At 34.3% G+C, this 23,870-nt stretch overlaps 2 protein-coding genes across 3 annotated transcripts in view; one reads left to right on the forward strand and one right to left on the reverse strand.

The window, feature by feature from the left end:
* Positions 1-267, reverse strand: part of LOC149804716 (ESF1 homolog) — a 70,022-nt gene extending 69,755 nt beyond the window's left edge. Inside the window, exon 1 of the mRNA XM_089943398.1 lies at positions 44-267. The gene's annotated coding sequence lies outside the window, so the exon portion shown is untranslated. The remainder of the gene's footprint in view (positions 1-43) is intronic.
* Positions 268-323: 56 nt separating this feature from the next.
* Positions 324-23,870, forward strand: part of LOC149804717 (GRIP and coiled-coil domain-containing protein 1-like) — a 38,648-nt gene continuing 15,101 nt past the window's right edge. The window contains exons 1-6 of one of the 2 annotated variants that reach the window (XM_089943425.1): positions 324-423; positions 4,199-4,337; positions 13,670-13,854; positions 17,013-17,147; positions 20,079-20,168; positions 23,719-23,847. In XM_089943425.1, coding sequence (XP_089799551.1) covers positions 4,253-4,337; positions 13,670-13,854; positions 17,013-17,147; positions 20,079-20,168; positions 23,719-23,847 — 624 coding nt within the window. In that variant the 5' untranslated portion in view covers positions 324-423; positions 4,199-4,252. The remainder of the gene's footprint in view (positions 424-4,198; positions 4,338-13,669; positions 13,855-17,012; positions 17,148-20,078; positions 20,169-23,718; positions 23,848-23,870) is intronic. The other variant, XM_089943418.1, reaches the window with a different exon arrangement.

The raw sequence follows: 23,870 nt of genomic DNA on the forward strand, positions 1-23,870 counted from the left end.
CATACTGCATAAATTATAGTCGAAGTTAGCCTTAACGTCTTACCGGTTTTCGTGGTCGATCTCTTAAAATATTTACTTTTTTGAGCTTACACGTGTTTCTGACCGGAAGAAACAATCTTCATGATAGTTACGGACTTTAAACAACTTAAATCAGAAAATATACTTTAGTGTTTATATAACTTAATTTGCAATCATGGAATATTGATGAAAATAATTTTTTATAAGACGTTTGGCACATCTTCAGTTTTTAGTATAGCTTTCTCCAGCCTTTTGACCACACTTTAACCCGAGTCTACTAGCAGTCACTTGTACTTCCTGTTGATATACAAGATGTTAGTGTGGGTGACGTATACATGTAACTATTGCTATAACGAAGGTACAATTGTACTGACTGAAAATAGTGGTGTAACATATCAGAGGCAGGTATTTGGTTTACCACACACATATTTTAATAAAGTCATCATACTTCATACAAAGATTATACATAAATCCATATTTTATTCAATAAAATCTCAATTATGACTACGAGCCTATGAGGGAGGTACTCAATGAAGACATGCAGGCTCCATGTATAATCACAGATAGCCGCGAGCCTTACAGCTTCTTTTCTGATTCTTGGCCTTTTTATACAAATATTGTGTCATGTGTTTATCAGATACGTGTTACATATCTAGCCAAATGACCATGTATAAGAAGTTTTGGTAATGTATGTGATCCCGATTGACATTTTGGTATGTCAGCAGTCGAAATTACCGGTAGTAATATTTTGCATACTGACATTGAAAGCATTCTTGTCGAAGGTATGAATTAAGTTATATTTTCCCCATTGGAAAGTTGCAGCAACATAACAGCACGGAAAATATTATAGTTCCCCTCCCATTCCAACACACACACACACAAACAAAACAAATCAAAACACTCATACATGCAGATCGAAATGGTCATATATAATTAATTCAATTTTATCGTCAACAATTATTTGTATAAAAAAATTGTGCTAAATAGGTAATCCAGAACTGTCTGTAATACATACATACATACATACATCTATGCGGGATTTACAACTTTTATAAAAAACAATCTGGAAAACTCAACATGCCTTTGGAAATCTGAGCTTTCCTCCAATATAATATTCAACAAGGTAAAAAGAAAAGAAAAAAATATGTTATATTTTATGCAGATTCCTTTTTTGCTTGGATAAGATAGCAAACTCATCACCTACATCAACAGTAATAAAAGTTATACTGTAATGATTCTTAATTGCTCATAACTGAAGGATTTGTGAACACTTTTTTTTTATCCATTTGCTTAAGAGTTATCCTCCTGACCTAGAAACTGGCAACATCCATCAAAAGATTTAACCAGCTGACTTTTGAGACTGAGAATACTTATTTTTATGCACTTAGCTCTTTGACAAACAGTAATTATATGTAATTCTCCTGTCATTGTCATGTAACAACAGATTATAAATGCCATATTTGGGTGCTACATTTTCAGTATAGCAATCAAACTTTGAACAAAATTCATCTGGTGGTTTATTGTTAGAGATGACTTCCTTTTATTTGCAAACACATCTGTCAAGGAAATCTGATGAGCTATGTTATTAACAATTAGCACATACTGACCTTCAAATCAGTGACATGTATCAAAACGATCTTTGACAATTGTTTAGAGACAGCAAGCTCACAAACTGCCAGAGGCAAAGTAGTATAGCAAATCTCAGATATTTACAAATACATGTATTATGATTAAAATGTAACTGACAGGTTAGATTATAAACATTTACTTCGTATTTGTTAAAACTTGCTTTAAATATTAAATATAGACATTATCACATATACATGAGAAAATATGGGGCAGACTTTAACATTGACTATATGATGGAAGAAGAATGCAGTACATTTAAACTCACACATGCACACACACACATACACAATGATTTTGTCCCAAAGCTTGTGTTGGTTACCTATGTGTATCATTTGTCAGAGTTGTAGTCCTTAAGTGTGAGAAATGTACCTTATATCTAGGTGAATGTATTATGTTGTAAGATTATCAGGGTAGGGAAACCATGTATTGCTTTTCTTTGAAATGTCAAAAGTGCATCTTTTCTTCGAACCCTCACATGAGAAATTTTACGTTGAGAGACTATAAGAAAGTGTTTTATCTAAAAGCAATACAATTAATCATGTGGCAGATTTTTTTTTTTTTTTGAGGGTACTCTTCCTGGTTGATCTTCGCAGACCATTTGGGGAGGTCATCCTGCCCTACTTATGTTTGTGTGAAAGCTATATATGTGACTTGTATATTTCTTTTTGTTATTATTTTTTATTGTATATATTATTTTTTTATAAACTTTTTTCTTTTATTTATTTAAAATTATTTTTGGCAGAAATTGATTCAGCTCAATAGATGTGGTTATACATATGACCAAGATGTTGCTTATTTCAAAAGTGTTTCTTGGGTTGGCTATCATGTTGTGATCTTGGACAAGGCACTTTACTTTCCTTTGTATAATGCAATCTTAAAGGTATTGCCGTACGGTATAATGTCATAAAGTAAAACTCATGAACGTGATTCTTATAAAAATTAGTTTCCAGAAGGTAATAGATTATCCTAAGTTCATTCTGACATCAGATCAGACTGCATTAGCTTCATCATTGTCCCATTGGGCTTGGCAATTAACTTTCTGTAATTGACCCATTGGGCAATTAGCTTACATATCTTGGGTATTATATAGCCAGTAATGTATTAAAAATATCATTGAACTCTTCAAAAATCAAAAGGAAATATAATTTTGACACAGGAAACAGTTCTTATGAAAGCAGTTTCCATACTTTGTGCATAAACTAAAGGCTCAATTTCAATTGCATTTTCACAACAAAGGTATAGAAGGCTATCAATATATATATATATATATATATATATATATATATATATATATATATATATATATATATATATATATATATAACCTGTCAATTTACCTACCCAACATCCATGTAACTGTTCCTAAATCTTTAAGATTTCATGCTAATCATGAACATTTCATCTTAATCTGGAACATTTCATGTCGGTCATGTATATAGTTTATTAAAGTTTAAAGTACAGTGATTGTGCTACTGTCATGCTGCTTGTTTTTTCATGTAGCCTTCACAATGTTCATTTTGCTATTTTCATTTAGCTGCATACACACTGTTGATTTTCAGGTAAATTTACATTTGTTCTAACAATCCCTACATGCATGCACAGGAAAAACTAATGTAGCAGGAGAATTTGGAAAAGGGGCAGAAAAACCTCACACTGGTGGTCATGGGTATGGTGAAGGTGCCCACATGATGAATTTGGTTTATCAGCTAAACTTCGACCATCTTTTCTTGATAGAGAAAGTGAATTTGTTTGAAAATATGTTTTTTTTGTATTCATACAACTATCTATTCAGTTCATATTGATAATTCATATTTCTTGTGGGTTTTATTCCAGATCTTATGAGTTCCATCCTATTAATAATGAGATCATTATCATGCAAAATCACTAGGTTTATTGATATTGATATCGTAACATTGCAAATGTTCATATTTTTTCCGTGAAATGAATATCTTTTTTTCATACTTTGTACGACATGTAAGAGGTGGTACAAATGAAGCCTGTGTCCAAACTGTCAGGTAATTGCACACTGTCCACATAGGATTAACTATTTTTTGTTTTGACTTTACTGTACAAGCTTGTAATGTATGCAAAATCAGTTATGCTTGCTTTAATTCTTTTATATTAGCCAGCATAACAATCACATGCACTACAGGCATTGACCAATTCTTCAACAAACCAACAATAATGCATAATACAAGATTATGGACATTCAGTTTTGCAGACTGAAGATGAAAGATACCACAACAAATGATAGAAGACTAAATTTGTGATTATTGTTTCTTTAAGGATTCACCTTGTGGGACTGTTTGTATGAACTGTGATGACATAGCTAATACAAATGAGAAATGGGAACATTTATATTTTTTATTTATTTATTGAGATTGAATCAACTATTAGGCCAGTGCTTTCAGTTATACCAGATTGGAAATAGATTCTTGTAGTCTCAGATCAATCCAAATTGAATGGAAAAATATGCTAATCTTAATTGGATGAATGTTTGATGGCAGAATAGGTGATGCATTATAACGTTTTTTGAATGTTGTTTTATCAGATGTAGCCTGTCAGAAGATTCACTAAGGCGCTGACATTTAATTGTGTGGTGATCATGGACCGAGCCAAGTGTTCAGAGCTTCTCAAGACGATAGAGGCGCAGAAGGAGCAAATTCAGAGATATGAGACCAAACTAAGAGGTAGTATGCAACATAAAATCATCATAACTGAAATAACAAATTACATTTAATCTAATACACCACTTCCTTGATAACTTGTTCCCTGATAACTTGCAGACCCACCTAGAATGTGAAGTCAGTCGTGGATCCCATTTTTTTATCTAGAAAGTACCACAAATTTGACCCCTATTTGCTGAACATGATGAAAATCGCAATCAAAATTGGTAACTGAAACCTTGATATGTTGCTTATTTTATCACCGAATATGGTTGATATGACCTGGAAATTTTAATCAACATTATTCAGTTATCAACTTTTAAAAAGAAATCATGTATTTTCTTAAAATTTCTTTGAGGCAGCACTTCAGTAAATAAATATAAATTAAATACATTTTGTTTTAAAAAATCAAGTGAAATGTATGTTATATCTTTTAGTTCAATTTAAGTGTAATGATCATAATCACAATGTGCCCTGTTATATTCAAAGGTGAATTATGTCAATCTACCCGAACAGCTCTGTCCGAGAGCGTTTCTGTGAGAACCTAAGTACTGATAATGTCTTGATACCTAATTTGATTAAGTGTTTATTGTATTGTTGCATTGAATTAAAAGCTGATCTCCTTGTATTGCCATGTTAATTACATCTTTTGTATCAAATAAAGAGGCTGGACTAATTGAAAATTTCAAAGGCATGCAAATCCAACCTGCATAAGAGCTAGTGGCCCTGTTCTAGTGTCAGGTCACCTCAATTCAAGTGATCAATCAAACACTGTTACAATTTTTTTGGAGAACGTGATATAATTAAACTACCTTAAATTAGCATACTCATTCACAAATGTGATCAGTGATAGCAAGACAGCCATGCAAAATGAATAATTGATGACAAAAAACTGTTTCACAGATACAGTGTGACCCCGCTATAACACAGTAGTTGGGAGCCATAAAACCCAACCGCGTTATATACTGAACCGTGTTATATGCAACCAAGTCAGTTAGCTGAAGAAAATGTACCCCCCCCCCAAAGAAATTGTTGGAGGTGGTGGTAATAAATGCGGGCGGTAAAATACGTGCTTCATCGGCACAGTTACCATGTTGAATTGATGCATATTAAATGAGAAATACACCTGTAGTGAAAACAGAGAAGACATAATATAATAGTTTACTTTATTTAGAGAACCATGAATTGATGCATATATGTGACTCCTGTTTATATATAAATGTCTAATGTATAGTATGAATAGAGTATCAACACCATGTACTCACCTGCGAACCTCATCATATACATTGAATCCACAATACAAGTGATGCCATCGAAAATATGCACACACAGCTTTAAAATATTCATTAATTTGGTAACAGGTCATATTGGTCTGAATTCAGTGGAAAAACATAGCACAAGCACGTAACTAATGACGAAGTAAATTTACTTTAAATATGTTCCAAGTCGGTAAAAGTTAGTTTGCGTTTTACACCACCGTTGGCATAAACTTTTTCCCTACAAAAAGGAAACTTTCACAGCACAGTTAACGTGTCCAGTCACGTTGGAAAATGCAAAAGTCCATCAGACTCCATCACTTTTATTTAAGTTTGGTACTGACTTGTTTTGGAAGAAAAGTTCTTTGCTGTTATTGAAAGATTGTAGTCAGCTTTCTTTGATGAAGGATGCATGTGCAATTGAAGTCACCGATAAAGGACAGCTTTGGAGAACCAAATGAATGCCCATTTCTTATTGTGGTGGCAACATCAAATATCTGTATTGCCTGATTGAGACTGGTATTTTTTTCATTTGCTGAGTACATTTTTATAACAGTCGGTGCTTCAAAGGTAATCTGTTTCCTTTGAAATTTCAGCAAACTATGTTATCTGGGTACATTTTTAAAAAGGAATTGGCTGTCATTTAGACTATTCTAGTTATTGTCCCTCCATGCCTACTGAATAAACCAATAAGTAAGATGTATTATTTTTTTTTACCTTTGTGGTAGTAACGTGATGCTACCTTCCACGCATGCTTCTGAAAGTTAACAAAGGGTCAACAAACTTGAGCGTTCTGAAGGATTTAATTCTGATTGAAGCGAAGAGGAATTTTACTTACCATCGACATGCAAATGTCAGTCTTTGTAAATATATTAATTACTAGCGATCGGCTGAAAATCCGATGAAAGATAGGTTACGAGACAATGCCTCGTCTGGTTGATCTCTGTTACCAGAAATGTCAACAACAAAAAGCGGATATTTCACAACATACAGAACTCATGCTAGATGTCAGGGTAAGCGGATTATGATATAACAATGCACTGTTTAGATAGTTTGTCAGTAAGGACAAAGAATTTGTTTATGTAACAATAGATAAATTTCGTGCATTTTATATCCAGTTTGCAGCTTCCGTTCATGGGGCCTCTGAATTTCTGCAAACCAATGGTTGTATATAAAAGTTTAAACAGCCAACAGTGTCGCCAAGAAATAAAAAAAGCCACATGGTATGTTTTGCAGCCAATAAGGAAAAACAATCCAAGTTTTTGACATTGGCAAAGACCTACGCGATCCCAGAATTAACTTTGTATGCGTTTTTTTCTTCTTCTTACTTTTAAGAAGAAAAAAAATACTTCTTGTACAAAAGAAAAATGCATATACAATTTCAGGAGTCAGGCCACAATCGTCTTGTATTATTCATACGTGATCTCTTCCCCAAAATGATAAGCAACTTTTTAGTTTTTTTTGCGTACTTTTTACAAATTTTTTTGTGCACAAGAAAAATATATAAATATGAAATTTCGGAAGCCACGCCATGACCACATTATATCCGAATTTGCTTTATAACAGATCGCACTATAGTGGGGACACACTGTACATTTCATTAATGAAAAGCTAGTTTCAGAGTTTCAGTTAATTTGTAATTCCTGAATTGGCACTAAGAGATTCAGAGAAGTTTCACTATTATTTGCAGTGAAATCATAGCTTCAATAATTTAACTTTAGAGCAGTAAAACAAATTGACTTTTGACAATGACAGCTGTTTCAAGAATGAATTGTTCCGTTTAAAATTTTTTTTCTTAAAGGAATCTTGTTTGATTGTAACTTTGAATCAATAACTAGTCTGGTTCCCTGCTTTCCACAGGAGTAGAGAGCAAAGCAGGGAACTTAAGATCAAGAAACCAGACTACTTAACAACAACACAAAGCAGTGATGTAATACACAATGTTTTTGCATACATGTGAAGGTTATTTAAACCATTAGGAATAATATTAATGACCTCTCAGCAGATGGACATATTGAAAATAAAGGTAAATTTTGCAGAAAATGAATAACTTCATAAGAAACAGCACTTTATTGACAATTACTCCCAGTGTGATTTTAAAACCAGTATTCAGCCACTAAACAGACCAGTTCATTCTCTCCCCCCCCCACGGTTTTCTCAGTGTCCAGTGATGATGGTATCATTTCTTATTGTTATGAAGGTCACTCGATAACTTATAGAACAGTCTCTGTTTTTTTTATCCCATTGCGTGCAAGTTATTGAAGGAGAGGTGTATAGTGCAAATTTGGAGGCTATTGTTTTAAACCAGAAGAGTTTATGTGATGGTTTGTCCATACATGGGACAGAAAAGAGAGCTCAGCTTTGAACAGATCAGGACATTTGTGAAATTTGGTCAGGATGTTTTACCTCAAAATAGGTGATAATTTTTATCAAACCAATTTTTAGCATGTAAATGGACAAAAATTACAAGTGTTTAAGAAATTTCCATTATCAAAATATTAACATATGCATATCAGTCTTGTTGCAGTTCATACTTTCTGTACATGTACCACTATCATTTTTAGAATTTTTTTACAATTAATAATAATATATAAAATAGTGCTTATCTGACATCCAGTATGTCCACAATGGCAGCCGTCTTGAAAATCTTGTTATTGTTACTAAAAGAACGGAAACTTAAATCAGCATAGGGTTTTCATCAAAAGATTTCTGACATTCAACATAGTCCCCGTGGTGGCCATCTTGAAATTCTTGTTATTGCTGCTGATCTTAAATAGAAAGTCATTTAACATGGGGTTTTCATGAGAAATGTTCACAATGGTGTCAAGCTGTTTTTAAATGAAGATTATTCAAACTTACCACCAATATGGCCACCATGGTGGCTGTATTGAAAATATTGTTGCGCTTCTCCTTTCAAATGGATGGCTGTATCAACATTTGCTTTCATCAGTAGACTTCTTATAATCCCTAGTTGGTCTGAAATGAAACTGGTGCCATTTGTAAGTCCAACATGGCAGATATTGTGGCTGTCCAGAAAATCTTGCTGTCACTGCTGTCCCTCAGTGAATGGTCATAATGACATGTGATTTTCACCAAAAGACTTCTAAAGATGTCTTCTTGGTCCTAATTGAAAATTGTGCCAAGTGATACCCAATATGTCCACCATTGCAGATAATATGAAAATCTTGCTTGTGTTTCAACATTCAGCAGGTAAAAGAAAATGGTCTTTCCTTGAATTCCTGGAAATTCTTTTCACCCAGTATAGCATCAGTTCCACTGAGTATAGCATCAGTCCCATTGAGGGATGCTGGTCTTATTTTTTCTTCTTATTTTAACTTGAAAAAGCAAAGTAACATTTAGTTAATTAGACAGTAATATCATCTCTCCATTTGGAGTGTTACTGATTCTTCTTCACATATGCTTCCTAATTATAATACCTTTGGAGAACTACTGCTACCTTGCAGATCCAACCCTCCCAGTTAAAACATTTTAGCCGATAAGCTACAAGTTACTTACAAAGGTGGTAGTTATCTCCCCATGATAGAAGGATTGGTGCCAGTTACTTAGGTGGCGCTATACAGTTTCGAATTTTGCATAGGGTTAGGAATTTAAAGAAAAAGAATGTCCCTGGCTTTCCTCACTGGTTATACTGGCTATTTAAAAAAGACCTTGTATATCTTAGGTATAATGCAAAGAACCTTTAATTCCCTTTATTTTGGTGTATGATTGATGGGTGTACTATGGGTTATAGAGTATACAGCTTGGCCTTACTTCAAATGTGCACCTTTCAAAAAAGTGCTAGCTCTACTTGGTCATTTTCACTTCCTGAACTTCAGAGGTCAATTGTATAAAAAAGAGCCGATAACTTTTTTTACATTTTATATATTTGGTAACTCATTCATTGCACTTTCAGAAGCTGGTATTGTCTAGTCTGGCAAAATTCATTTTCCCTATTTTAATAGCTGCTATGTATAGTGTACTTTAGACTAATTCAGACTGATTTTTTAACACAAGGGAGCAGTCATTTTAGTTAGCAGTGTGCTTAAATCATGTAAAATTTCCAAAAGTACAATATCCAAAAGAAATATCATCCACATTACATTAATGTAGCATAGAGGTATGCAAATGTTCTCTCCACTGTGCATGTTTTAAATGCGAACTACTTCACCTTACATACGTCACTCTCTCAAAAGTACATATTATCTGGTGAGCGCCACCTTACAGAGGTGGTAGTTATCTCCCCATGATAGAAGGATTGGTGCCAGTTACTTACAAAGGTGGTACTTATCTCCCCATGATAGAAGGATTGGTGCCAGTTACTTACAAAGGTGGTAGTTATCTCCCCATGATAGAAGGATTGGTGCCAGTTACTTACAAAGGTGGTAGTTATCTCCCCATGATAGAAGGATTGGTGCCAAATCCTGTAAATACTTTACTTACTACTTCCACTCATGTTACTCACATTCTTTGTAATGTGAGACCTTGCAAACCAACTAACACAGATTCTGGAAGTTATTCCACATGATACCAAGTTGGAGGAGTTTTCTCTTCAAAGGGAAGTATACTCAATTGAATTTTTAATTTTCCAACTTTTCTGCTTCTTTCTTTCCATGATAAAGTTTTCTGCCTTTTGTATATTATAACTATGTCATGTGCACACACAAGTATATATGTAACATTCTTGGCTAAAGAGACTTGACTTTAAAGTGAAATTACAAAAAAAGATATATTTTTGGATTGTATTATTGTGATCCAGCAAAAGACTGTTGGCACATTACCACTACATGGCCCACCAAAGGCACATTTACACTTACAGTGTTGGATTTGTAATTTGGATTTCCACTAAATTTTATTCAGAACTTTAATCATTAGGACCTGTGTCTGTAATTCAAGGATTATTTGTGATGGTAAGTTTCTTGTTTTACATTTTGACTTTGTGTTCCTGGGAAATAAATTATTTGTTGAATTTTACAAAGCTTGTTTCTTCTCACTCTTTTCTATTACCTGTTTTAAGACCATAGATCCATTATATTTGATAGAATTGCTTACTACACATTATGCATTGGTTCATAGCATGGCTGTAGCTTCTAACATGACATTTTTTCATTTTTCTGATTGTAAAGAGTGATTTAGCGAGTTAGCATTACTAAGTTATTATTTTTATTTCCTTATATTGTTTTAGTGGGAATATCATCGAAGGGCTTAAGGCAGGTCACATGACGTTCATACCAGTTCCAATCTATCCAATTCTTAATACCGCCACGACATTACTGGCCATCCAGCCATCACCAGCCATCCAGCCAACACCTGTTGTCCAGCAGTCCCAACATGGGGACCTTTTCATTGCAATAGTCCACCCAAGTAGATTGTACTGGAATCTTAGTGAAAAACTCATCCATCTAGTTACACTGTCTGCAACGTACCATTAGTATACCGGAAATGTCAATGAAAATTCTGTCGGACCAGCCCCAAGCCTTTTAGAGCAGCCAGTACCGGTGATAGCCTAACCATCTTATATACCACCAGCTTCCAGGCCAGCCATACACAGAGTACATCAGAAGGCAGTTATGACATTGCCAGACTTCAGAATGTTTGCTCCCTACACTTAAGAGAAAGCTGGTGATCTCTTCAAAGATGACCAACTGGCATCATGAGTGCCACACATCATGATCTATGCAGAGCTGCTAGTTGACCCAGAAGGGGACCCAAAACACAGTGGATGTGACCAAGTGCCAGCAAATCAACCATATTCAAATCCAACATAAGCAGATTGAATTAAGCTTTCGATCTGCAATCTAGGACATCTTTCAGGTGTTGGCCATTATGGAATGGTGTACATCCCCTATGGCTACCTAAGAATATAAAGTCAAGGCATTGGTAGATTTTGGTGAGGAGAAAGGACATTGTCTTTCCAGCTCCTTCCCAGTTAGCAAAGACTGAAAAGATCATTGACTGGCTTTCAGGTAGGATTGGTGACCTGGGTGATTCTAAGGCTTTTCTCTCAGAAAACCACAACCGCTCCAGTGGCCTAGTGGTTAGAGCATACGCCTTGGATGCAGAAGGTCATGGGTTTGAAACCCGGGCGAGTCATACCATAGACTTACAAAAATGATACTAACAGCTGCCTCGCTTGGTGCTCATCATTAAGAGGTTAGTGTTATGACTGGTCGGCCTGGTGTCAAGATAATGTGACTGGGTGGGACATCATACTACATGCCTGCGGCATGATGCCCCAGTGCTAGACATCACTATAAACTGCCACATTGCAGACATCTTAGCGATATGGCTGAAAAATTGTTAAAAGTTACGTTAAAAATCCAAATCACAACAACAACTCAGAAAGCCACATCCCAGTCACATTCTCCTCTCACTGATATAATACTCACTTCAGTGCCATCATTATGGATCTCCCAGCTCTTAACAAGAATTTAACAGCTGTCCACATGTTGGCTCCATTGTACTATAAAATGGACAAGAATGTGCTCCATGCCACATCCAAGCTAGTTTGGAACATCACCACAACGTCCTCAATGTTAGGTTTGGCCTCTTTGGCAATCTTCTGACTCGTGGAAAAATCCAACAGTAACCAAGTAACCATGCTTGGGGGCTGACAGCCAGGATTTCTAGAGTCCTTAACAGAAGCTCACTATACTATGGCCATTGCCTCGGCGGCTTCTGCCAACTTAGACTATGAAATGATGCGATGTATGCCTGTGGTCCATGCTGCTCAAACCTCATCATACCCTAGCTTTATGGACAACCCTGTTTGATTTTTCATTGCTTTTGGAGGAAGAATAGAAGAAGTTCAGAGGCAGGCAACTCAGGAACTGCTCTTCCAACATTATATATTTAGAAGTTGCCTGACATACATTGGGGACCACTCTGGTGGCCTAGTAATTAGAGCATACACCTCTGAAGTGGGAATTCTTGAGTTCGAACGCTGGCCAAGTCATGCCAAAGGCTTACAAAAAATGGTACTATCAGCTGCCTCGCTTGGCACTCAGCATTAAGAGGTTAGTGTTATGACTGGTTGGCCTGGTGTCAGGATAACGTGACTAGGTGGGACATCATGCTACATGTCTGCGGCATGATGCCCCAGTGCTAGACTTCATTATAAACTGCCACACTGCAGACATCATAGTGATATGACTGAAAAATTGTTAATGGTATGTTAAAAATCCTAATCGCATGCACTCACATACATTTGGGATCAGAACTGGTAGCTCTAGGATAAGAGGATGTAACTCCCTCCACCTCTTATCTATTCTCTTAGGTATTATGATTGGTCAGATATGTTTTTTTATATAATACTTGCCAAATCACAATGCACAAAACCCTCTCAGCCTCCCCACACTTACATCTACATAGAGAGAATGCATTCCACTCCAGTAGTAACTGAGTTATTGATTGGAATAATCCCAGTATCAGTGGTAGTTCTCTAACTGCTATCTCTGTGTGAAGGTAACTTTTAGCTTAATAGCTAAAACATTTTAGCAGGAATGGCTGGATTTGTGGGTAATAATTGTTCTCTTTAAGTATAATCAAGTAAATATCAAAGAACATAATTTACTTGAAATTTAATTATTTTTTTTATATACATACCCCAAATATTCTGATTGATAAGTTTTGCTAAATATCTAGTATTTTTATGCTGTATAATTCCAACAGTGTTAATCTGATAAACATCAAATTACAAAGGTCGCTTACTTCAAAATAATGCAGTATGCTTGAGAAGTATAATAATTTTGTTTGTTTATTTGGGAAGGATTTTCAGCTGCAAATGAAGGTAGACTGGGATTAAGCATTGCATAGGACAATTAAGATTGTTATTTTCTGTTGATTTATTTTTAATTTGAACTAAGGCATAGAGAATTAATTATACTATTTTAGTGCTATAAATTAATGTAAATACACTGCATACAACATCTTAACTACATAAAATTTCATGAGTAACTGATTCAGAGTTTATAATCATATCAGTTAAGAATCACATACTTTAGCAGCTGTACTTTTCTCACCAAAGGAATTAAAATTGTATGCTTGCTTAAAATTGGTGATTTAATATTATTATTATTCGGAATCTGTTTCCGGTACTTGTAGATCTTGTGCAGGCCTACAAGGGTGTGGTGAAAGAGAAAGAGGCCCTTGAGTCCAGTATGAAGATACTATCATTGGCTCAGAAGAAACCCAAAAAGAGAGTCACCTGGGAAGACTCCCCTAGCGAGACGGAATCAGATGTTGGGATAGCTCAGAATAAGAAATCAGACCCGCTTACCCAGCCACAGGTATTGTATTCAGTTTCAGCAAAATTTACTATGACACCTATATGTGACAAATTTTCAACATCTCACAAAAAGTACATCTATAGTAACTTATAAGTTGACTCCAACTGCCAACAACATTGACCCTATTTACCATTGCATAATGCACAGGCAAATCAGTGTTTGTTTTTACTGCAAACAACATAGACCCTGATTTACCAATGCATAATGCAAATGCAGATCAGAGTTTATGTTTATTCAACTGATTACTGCTTAATTACTGCAGAAACCAAGATTTGCCAGCACATTATGGGACAACATCTGGGTGTGTGCTATTTACAATCGGACTTAATATAAGCAAGTATATACATTATATACTTTGGTCACTAGATGGCATTCATTATTCTATTTATATTAATGCACTATTTACAAAACAAATAAATGAGATCAGTATTTTTAAAAACAGCAGTGAATTTTGAGAACTCACTTAGGCCTATTATTGTTCTCACACTAGTATTTAGGATTTGTATAATTTCCTAAATCCAGAATTTAAAGACCACCTGTGTATGATTTCTAGAAGTCCCAGCCATAAATATTGGACACGTCAGTTGCTAAACAATATTATTGTCTTAAATTTCTTTAATACAAATGTATTAGTATATTGTCTTTTATAATGGTTTTAGCCAGGTAGTGAAAGAAAGAGGTAAAGATGTTGGATTGTGCAATGAAGGGGTAGAAGAACAATTTTAGGCACGTATTTGATCTTGTGATGATCGTGAGTAGAGAGAAGGAGATAGATAGTTGTATCTAGTTTGCTTTAAAAAGAACAGTGTGATCTACAGTACATCTTTTTTTTAAAAATTTAGAATGAACAAGCATTTATCTTTTATACCTAGTTAACTTGACAAGTAAACAATACACATTATGACTGAAGCTTAGTCTGGTTACAAAAAATAGTTTGGCACTGTTTTTTGTCAGTTTCTTACTATATATATATATATATATATATATATATATATATATATATATATATGTATACTCACACACAATCTTGACAATCAGAAACCAGTTTCCTACTGCCAAAAATGAATAAATTGGAAAGTATTTCAAAATAATATGCTCCATTTATAAGGGGCATATATGCCTTGTATATTGGTGCCAGTTGTATAGCAACCACATGCAAACACTGACAAAACATGTAATTTAACCATTCTTGTAAATAATAAATAATGAAACATCCAAAGGGAAAACTATAAATAGGCGATTTAAAATGTTACCAATCAAAAGTTTGTTTTGAAATTTGAATACAATCTGTGGATCATTTACTTCCTAAATATTGATAGCAATGTAAAAATATGCTGCTGTTGTCAAGATGGGGATAGGAGCCAACTCTAAAGCCCATGATGCCAAAACGCCCTGAAAAATATGAACTCTTGAAAATATGACTGACATCAAAATGAACCTGTGAAATATCACCAGAAAAGTTAAAAAATGAGATATATTTTATATGGTTTATAAAACTTTGAAATATACTTGACTTTAATGGGTTGTCTTCAGCTCGTTTTGTCCTTGATACGTCCTTGAAAGTTTTTGAAAAACTCATTAATTGAATGCATTTGGGGATATATGAAACCTTTCAACTGAATGAAATATACTTTTTAAATTGAGAATTTTGTTGGTTTAGTACATACTTGTAGAAAATGTTCACAAATAAATAAAATGTGATAAAATTGGGTGGATAAAAAAAATACACAACAGCTGTAGTTACCAGATGGAATAGCATTCAAGGCTGTAGAAAGAAAAATGCTCCTTTAAAACTTTGATGCTTTCTGAAACCTATCCAGGGTTGTTAGAACCATGTGTTGTTTTCAAGTTTTTTTTTTATACATATATAGTTCTGACTGCTGCTTTTTATTACTAATCTGTGACTCACTGCATTCTTTGTGTAAGTTGATTCCCTGGAGCTACATAAAAGTCTTTGTGTTAGCATTTTTTTTGTTGTCAACTGTCTTCTGCACTTGGGCACAATACTTTGAATATTAATGTACCATTGAATTAAATAAAGGGTGCTGTATGTCATATCTTAGTTCAACTTATACTGTTGTTTTTAATTGGTTTGAATCAGTGATAGTATCTTGTTCAGTACAATTTAATCTATGGTACCTGTTCAGATAGACCTGTGTGGGATGAATTTGTCTCATGATAAATTACAACCTATGAAAATGCAAATTACCATGTGTTTTGTTAAAAAATTATTGCTCCCCATCAAGATTTCAATTACTGTGTTTTTAAAAAACATTATGGCTCCAAATCAACATGCAAATTACCGTGTTGTTTTTAGAAATTATGGCTCCAAATCAACATGCAAATTACCATGTTGTTTTTAGAAATTATGGCTCCAAATTGACATGCAAATTACCGTGTTGTTTTTAGAAATTATGGCTCCAAATCGACATGCAAATTACTGTGTTGTTTTTAAAAATTATGCTCCACATTGAGATGCAAATTTCCATCTCATTGTTTAATTGTGACCCCACATCAAGACTTTTAAAATCTCTTTTCCCATGTATCTAGCTTTTTTTGCATCTGTCCATCAATTTACATTCCACATAATTCGGGTGCTATTAAGTAGGTGAATTACCCATTACAAGATGTGGTTTTAAAGGCTTTGTCTTTTCATGGTCTCTTTTGGCTGAGTTGTTGCCATCAATTTTAAATCTGCGCTACAGCAGACATTTACCATTCAGTATTGTTTGATGTAGTTTTGATATATACATTGACTTAAATATGCCTTAAAAATGTTGTCTCATCTACACCTTTTTGAACAGTTATACCTGTTCTGAGTAAATTCTTATATTCACATGAAAACTTGGAATGTTGCCAGAAACCAGCATAACTCAAGAACGATTCAATATGTTCTGATGGAATATGGTAAGAATTTTGTCTCTTAGACCTAAATATTCCTTTCATATTTTTTTCTCATCATTTTGTAGGTTTGTTTAAACATCTGTTGTTTCCATAATTCCATAAAGTTTATCCATTTCCTGCCTCGCTGAGCAAATTGTAGTGAAACAGGGCAGTTTTGTCAATATCTGAAACATTTAATTGATTTCAGGTTGATTGCACTGTCAGACTGGATGCAAATATTGTCTTCAGTTTGTGTCTCTCTTTCTCTGCAACAGGATAAATATCAGGCAGCTTCAGAGTTGGAGTCTTTGCAGGAGCAGGTCAAGACACTGTCAAGCTCCTTGCTGACTGTGACAGAGGAGAAATCCAAGTTAGAGAGCAGTCTTCTAGCTGATAAAAAGAGACTTATGGTAAATAGGTGACAGTTTTTGTCAAGCTTGCATTTAGTAGGAACACAAGACATATCACTCACTTTCCACCAACAGCAACAATAGCAATGGCAACATTTTGTTAAGGATTTTGGTTAAAGTTATTAATTAGCTGATATTGACTAAAACACATGATGTAGTCTCATCATACTTGGCATGTATCATTGTAAAGCTAAGACAATTCATTATGTGTGTTCAATTGCCTCTTTTAATTTTTTGTCAAGTTTTCAGTGATCGATTTTTGTGTGTGAATGTTTTGGTTTAAGTTTTTCATTTGCTTTCATTTCCTAAGTTCATTGATAAATTGTCATCATACTCTGCATGAATCATTAGGAAACTTAGACGCATCATCTTACATTGCACTTGCCCACCCCTGTGACCTTGGGGTCAATGTCACAGTCATAGAAATTTTAGTTAAAGTTGTAATTTGTTTTATTTCTTATATCCCTTGATGGATTTTCTTCATGTATGGGATGAAACATTTTGACGCTAAAACAATTTATTCTGATACATGCTCACTTGGCTTTTTTACTCTATATAAAATTGCATTAAGGTTTTGATTAATGTGTTTTCATTTTGCTTATATTTCCAAAAAGCCCATGGTAAGATTTATTCATCCTCTGGATGAACCATTATGAAGCGAAGACAATTCATTCTGTGACCTGCCTGCACAAAAATATTTCTTACTTTGTAGTCAAGTTCACATTTTACAGCAGTGCTTTGATTCTAGGCTGAATTTGAAGGGCCAGACCATCACTCTACACACACAAAATGATAAATATTCAGAAATTGGACAAGATTTCTTTCCTGACCTGTAGATTGGAATGAAATTGCATAAACTCGTATGAGAAGCTATCTGAGACATATATATGGTATTAGTAAAGGAAAGGTAACATCATTTTGTTTTTGTCAGCAGGAGATATGGCCTTATTTCTGAATGTTCTGTCGTATGTTTACCTAGAACCTAAAAGCTATGTGAAATATTTTTATCATTTACTAAACAGCTGAGTCAGATAGATAACATGTTAAACTGTGTTTTTCCAAGCTGTAAGGTAAGAGTGTTTTCTTCAATTTGCATTCTTGTCCATTAGATAACAATAAAAGTAAGTGTTTTCTCTAATTTGCATTCTTGTTCCCAAGATAACAATAAAGTTAAGAGTGTTTTCTCCAATTTGCATTCTTCTGACTTAGATAATAATAAATCTAAGAGTATTTCCTCCAATTTGCATTGTTGTACACTATATAACAATAAAGGTAAGAGTGTTTTCTCCAATTTGTATTCTTGTGTCCTACATAACAAAAAAGTTAAGAGTGTTTCCTCCAATTTGCATTCTTGTGCCCCAGATAACAATAAAGAGTGTTTTCTCCAATTTGTATTGTTGTGTCCTATATAACAATAAAGGTAAGAGTGTTTTCTCCAATTTGTATTCTTGTGCCCTTGATAACAATAAAGTTAAGAGTGTTTCCTCCAATTTGCATTGTTGTGCCCTATATAACAATAAAGTTAAGAGTGTTTTCTCCAATTTCCATTTTTGTGTCCTAGATAACAATAAGGGTATTAAGACTGTTTTCTCCAATTTACATTCTTGTGCCCTAGATAACAATAAAGTTAAGAGTGTTTTCTCCAATTTGCATTCTTGTGCCCTAGATAACAATAAAGGTAAGAGTGTTTCCTCCAGTTTGCATTGTTGTGCCCTATATAGCAATAAAGATAAGAGTGTTTTCTCGAATTTGCATTTTTGTGTGTTTTCTCCAGTTTGCATTTTTGTGCCCTAGATAACAATAACTGTAAGACTGTTTTCTCCTATTTGCATTCTTGTGCCCTAGATAACAATAAAGGTAAGAGTGTTTCCTCCAATTTGTATTCTTGTGCCCAGAGTAATAGTAAAGATTTCATGTTTTTTCAAAGTTACTCACTTCTACCCTAGATAAGAATAAAATTTGCATTGCTTTCTCTAAGCTGCTAGTTTGTACCCTTGATAGCAATTAAGTTTACAGTGTTGTTTTCTGCTCTCCATTACGGATCACTGCCATCTCACCTCTGTCTGCATGAGTTCGAGTCTAGGATTCGGCTAATGTGGGTATGTGAGAAAGCTTGCCAGTAGCTTCTCGTGGGTCGGTGGATCTTCCCGTGGTTTTCCTGGGTTCTTCCTCCACCATTAATACTGGCCGCCATGTATAGCCTATCGTGTGCTGAAAAATGGCGTTAAACCCCACAACAACAACAACAACAGTGTTGTTTTCCAGGTTAGATCTGCACTAGATAACAATAAAGGTTACAATATCTTTTCTTTCAAGCTTCACTCTTGTGCTCCAGATAGCAATAAAGGTCTCATTGTTTTTTTCCAAGCTACACCCTTCTGCACTAGATAACAATAAAGGTCTCATTGTTTTTTCCAAGCTACACCCTTCTGCTCTAGATACCAATGAAGGTTACAATGTTTTTTCCAAGCTATAACCTTATGGCTTTGAGCACAATAAAAATGCCAATGGTGCAGTAAAAAAATGACATTGCTTTTTAAGCTGTATAAAATGGTTTGGTTTTAGCACAAAAAATAGCAACAAAAAAAAATCTTTTATATCAGGGCTGTTCCATTAAAACAAACATGGTACCCATGGAATGCATTGCTTTAAGGGTCATGTGAAAATGATATACAATTCTGAATGGTCATATTGGGTGACTGCTTCATGGTTCCTTCAGTGGATCTTGAGAATGTTTTACTCAACATCTTTTTTTTAATAGCATATACTCAGTGTACCAAGAATAAGAAGTTCACAGAGTCATTTAAATGCTTTATTATATCAGCCTGGTTTGATAGAGCTCTAATCAAGTGAACTGCCAGCATGAGAAAATACCAAAGCTAGTCAGTTTTAAATGTGATCTAATTTACTTTTTAAAACTTGTATCAACAGCAAGAAAATGAGGAGTTTCGAAGTAAATTGGAAGAGGTGAACCAGAAGCTGCTCACTCAGGAGAAGGATTTACAGGGTCAGATACAAGAGGTAACCAATACACTCATTTTGAAAACTATATTAATTTATTATTAATTTTTTTTCAAACAGTCACCATCATGTGAAGTAAATATCAGAAAATTACCGTGAAAACATAGGTGTACATTTCCCGTTAATAGTGTCCAGGAACAATATCCAGCGTCAACCATCATTAGCATCAGGGTTTCTATGAACAAAATGTACAGTTTAATCTTCTGATCATTACAAAGCATTTATGGCAGCTCCACATATACTTGAATAAAAGTATGATCCAATTGGAGACTGTATAGACCCAGATCTGTCCTTGCATAATGGGCTGGCAGATCTGGTTCTATGCAGTGTGTTAGGAGTGTTCAGTAGAGCAAACAACATAAACCCTGAAGTGCAGGCAAATATTGTGCAATGTCAGATCAGAGTCTATATTGTTTGCAGTTTGACCAGACTTGTAAGTATATACAGAAGTTGTAATTATTTTAGTACTTTTTCGTGTGTTCCATTATTTGCTTGTATTATTTTTTCACTGGCGAATAGCATTTAGAATTAGAATCATTACGTCATCTTTTTCATCATCATTTGGTTCATTTTGACAAAATCCTTACAACAATGTACCTGCCAACCCTTACGATTTTACCTTAAGTCTTACAAAAATTAACCTTAAAATACAGACTTATGGAATAATAGCAGAACCTATGAAAAAATGATTGTTGCCAGAAAATCCAGATAATTGGTTAATCCATGTTTGATTTGGATCTGGGTTTCATATTAGAATTAGTGGAATTAGTCAGGGAACCAGACTAACTTTCCACTAGTACCTCAGACACTTTAAACTGCATATATTTTTTCTTGTGAAGCATCTGCATGATCAAACTTGATTATATAATTTTTTTAAAATGGCGTCCAGCATGCAATGCTAATTGTAGACGAAACGGAAATTAAGCCTCTTAAAAAGTGTTAACATGTAATCAGCACAGAAGAATAAAAAGAATATTCAGATTCTTGTGAATAATAGCTGGAAGGGACACAGTTACATTTTATTGGACATCACGTGTCAATTTCATTATGTCCATGGCAGGAGATATGATTGTCTTCATGTGAAATGGAAAAAAAAATCCAAAACTTAAGTCAAGTTGAGAAATAGCAACAAGCCATTGAGTTGCTAGGGTTTGGAACTTAAGTTTGTGCAACTTTACTAGTGTAAATAAAGTTTACATGCACTTTAAAAGAATTTCAGTTGAACATCATGTTTACCATTGGTGCATGTTTCAAATAATGAACTTTTAAATACATATTCCAGTTTTGCAATAGCAGTTTATGATATTTTTTTTACACCTTACTGAAAACTGGTCAAACTTATAGAATAAAATCAACTGCCTGAGACGGTCTCGTAAGGGTTGGCAGGTCTGCAGCACATATGCTTTGGATGGATTGTACAGTGGTTTGTTTTGTTCCACCAGTAGTTTTATATTTGCCTTGATTTGCATGTGTTAATATTATTGATGCCATATATAAAAATTTGCTGTAAAAGGAAAGAGATTTTGGTACTCATGGCTGCTGTTCATGAAAAACAGTTGAGGACTTTAGTTATCAGGTTAAAACTGGAAATCATGTAAGCACATTTCTTACTGTATTCCATTTCTTGAAATAAGGATTTTCATGATACAGAATACTAACATTACATTGCTGGCCCTGTTGTTAGTGTTATACAAAACTCTATAGTCAAGTTTCTAGCTAGGTGGTAGGATTCAATTATTATGCAGCACTTTCATCTAGAATGAGCATTGTTTTTCACAGTGTAGGATTCTTCTCAACTATAAATTATACTACTGTTTGGCAGCTTGCATTAATTTTACTCTGCTTTTTGGGGGACTGAAAATGGACTTCATTCCCAGTCCAAGAAAATGTAATAATTTTGTTTCTTCTTCATTTTTGACCTGAAAATTTCCAGTTAAGAGGATATTCAGATAAGAAAGAAATTAACAGAAGTTTTGCTCTTTTTTTTTACTTATTAGCAAAATTTGAGAAAGAAAAAGAAAAATGAAAACAAATTGTTTTTTCAGTTATTTTATTGGAAAGTAAAAGAATTTTGCCATACTTTATTTTACAATATTGCCCAGTAGCTTCTTTACAACAATTAGCTTACTTTATTGTGTCTGCAAATGGAATACACTCCAGCCCAGTTGATCTATATTGTGGTGTTCCACAGGGGTCTGTTCCTGGACCTGTTCTCTTCATTCTGTACACTCAGCCACTCTCAAGTGTCATAGATCATCATCCAGTGCCTCACCAGTTGTACGGTGATATGGTCAGCGTTCTTTTGCATACCAGGGCCCAACAACGTGGAATGAATTGTCCACTGAAATCAGACACAAAGATCTCATTCATGAGTGCTCTCAAAACTAACTTATTTCGACTGCAAGAACAAACCTAAAGACCTAATAATGTTTCCTACCTTAAATATTCTCAGCATATTTTTATGTTTTCTAATTACATGGTGTTTGTTTTTGTAATCATATCATTATGTATGTTTTTTATCTTATAGGTGTTGTCTAATGTTTCTAAAGATTAGGTGCTATACAAAGTTCTCATTATTATTATTATTATTATGCTTACATGACTTCCTTATAGCTTTCCTTATGTTGTGCATTTAGTCATGTTTCTTTTCCATTCTGAAAATTCCAAATTTACCCCATTTAGTACAACAGCATTAGCAATTTTAACCTGAAAATTCCAAATTTACCCCATCTAGTACTACAGCATTGATAATTGTAACCTGAAAATTCCAAATTTACCCCATTTAGTACAACAGCATTAGCAATTTTAACCAGAAAATTCCAAATTTACCCCATTTAGTACTACAGCATTGACAATTTTAACCTGAAAATTTCAAATTTACCCCTTTTATTACTACAGTAACAGCATATACAGTTTTAGCCTGAAAATTCCTAATTTACTCCATTTAGTGCTACAGCATTGACAATTTTAACCTGAAAATTCCAAATTTACCCCATTTAGTACAACAGCATTAGCAATTTTAACCAGAAAATTCCAAATTTACCCCATTTAGTACTACAGCATTGACAATTTTAACCTGAAAATTTCAAATTTACCCCTTTTATTACTACAGTAACAGCATATACAGTTTTAGCCTGAAAATTCCTAATTTACTCCATTTAGTGCTACAGCATTGACAATTTTAACCTGAAAATTCCAAATTTACTCCATTTAGTACTACAGCATTGACAATTTTAACCTGAAAATTCCAAATTTACCCCATTTAGTACTACAGCATTGTTAACCTGAAAATTCCAAATTTACCCCATATAGTACTACAGCATTGACAATTTTGACCCGAAAATTCCAAATTTACCCCATTTAGTACTACAGCATTGACAATTTTGACCTGAAAATTCCAAATTTACCCCATTTAGTACTTCAGCATTGACAATTTTAACCTGAAAATTCCAAATTTACCCCATTTAGTACATCGGAATTGTCAATTTTAACCTGAAAATTCCAAATTTACCCCATTTATTACTACAGCATTGACAATTTTAACCTACAGATGAAGTCAAAGATCCGTCTGCAGCAGCATGAACGTGAAAAGGAGCAGACTGATCATGCACTGATGCTGCGGGAACTTCAGAAACTGCTGGCCAGTGAACGTGAGACCAAGGAACGGTTTGAGCATCAGGTCTGTCATCATTTTATTCAGTC

Source organism: Sinohyriopsis cumingii, chromosome 2 (genome assembly GCF_028554795.1).
Source record: "Sinohyriopsis cumingii isolate HCF-2022 chromosome 2, ASM2855479v2, whole genome shotgun sequence".
Taxonomy (NCBI): Eukaryota; Metazoa; Mollusca; class Bivalvia; order Unionida; family Unionidae; genus Sinohyriopsis; species Sinohyriopsis cumingii.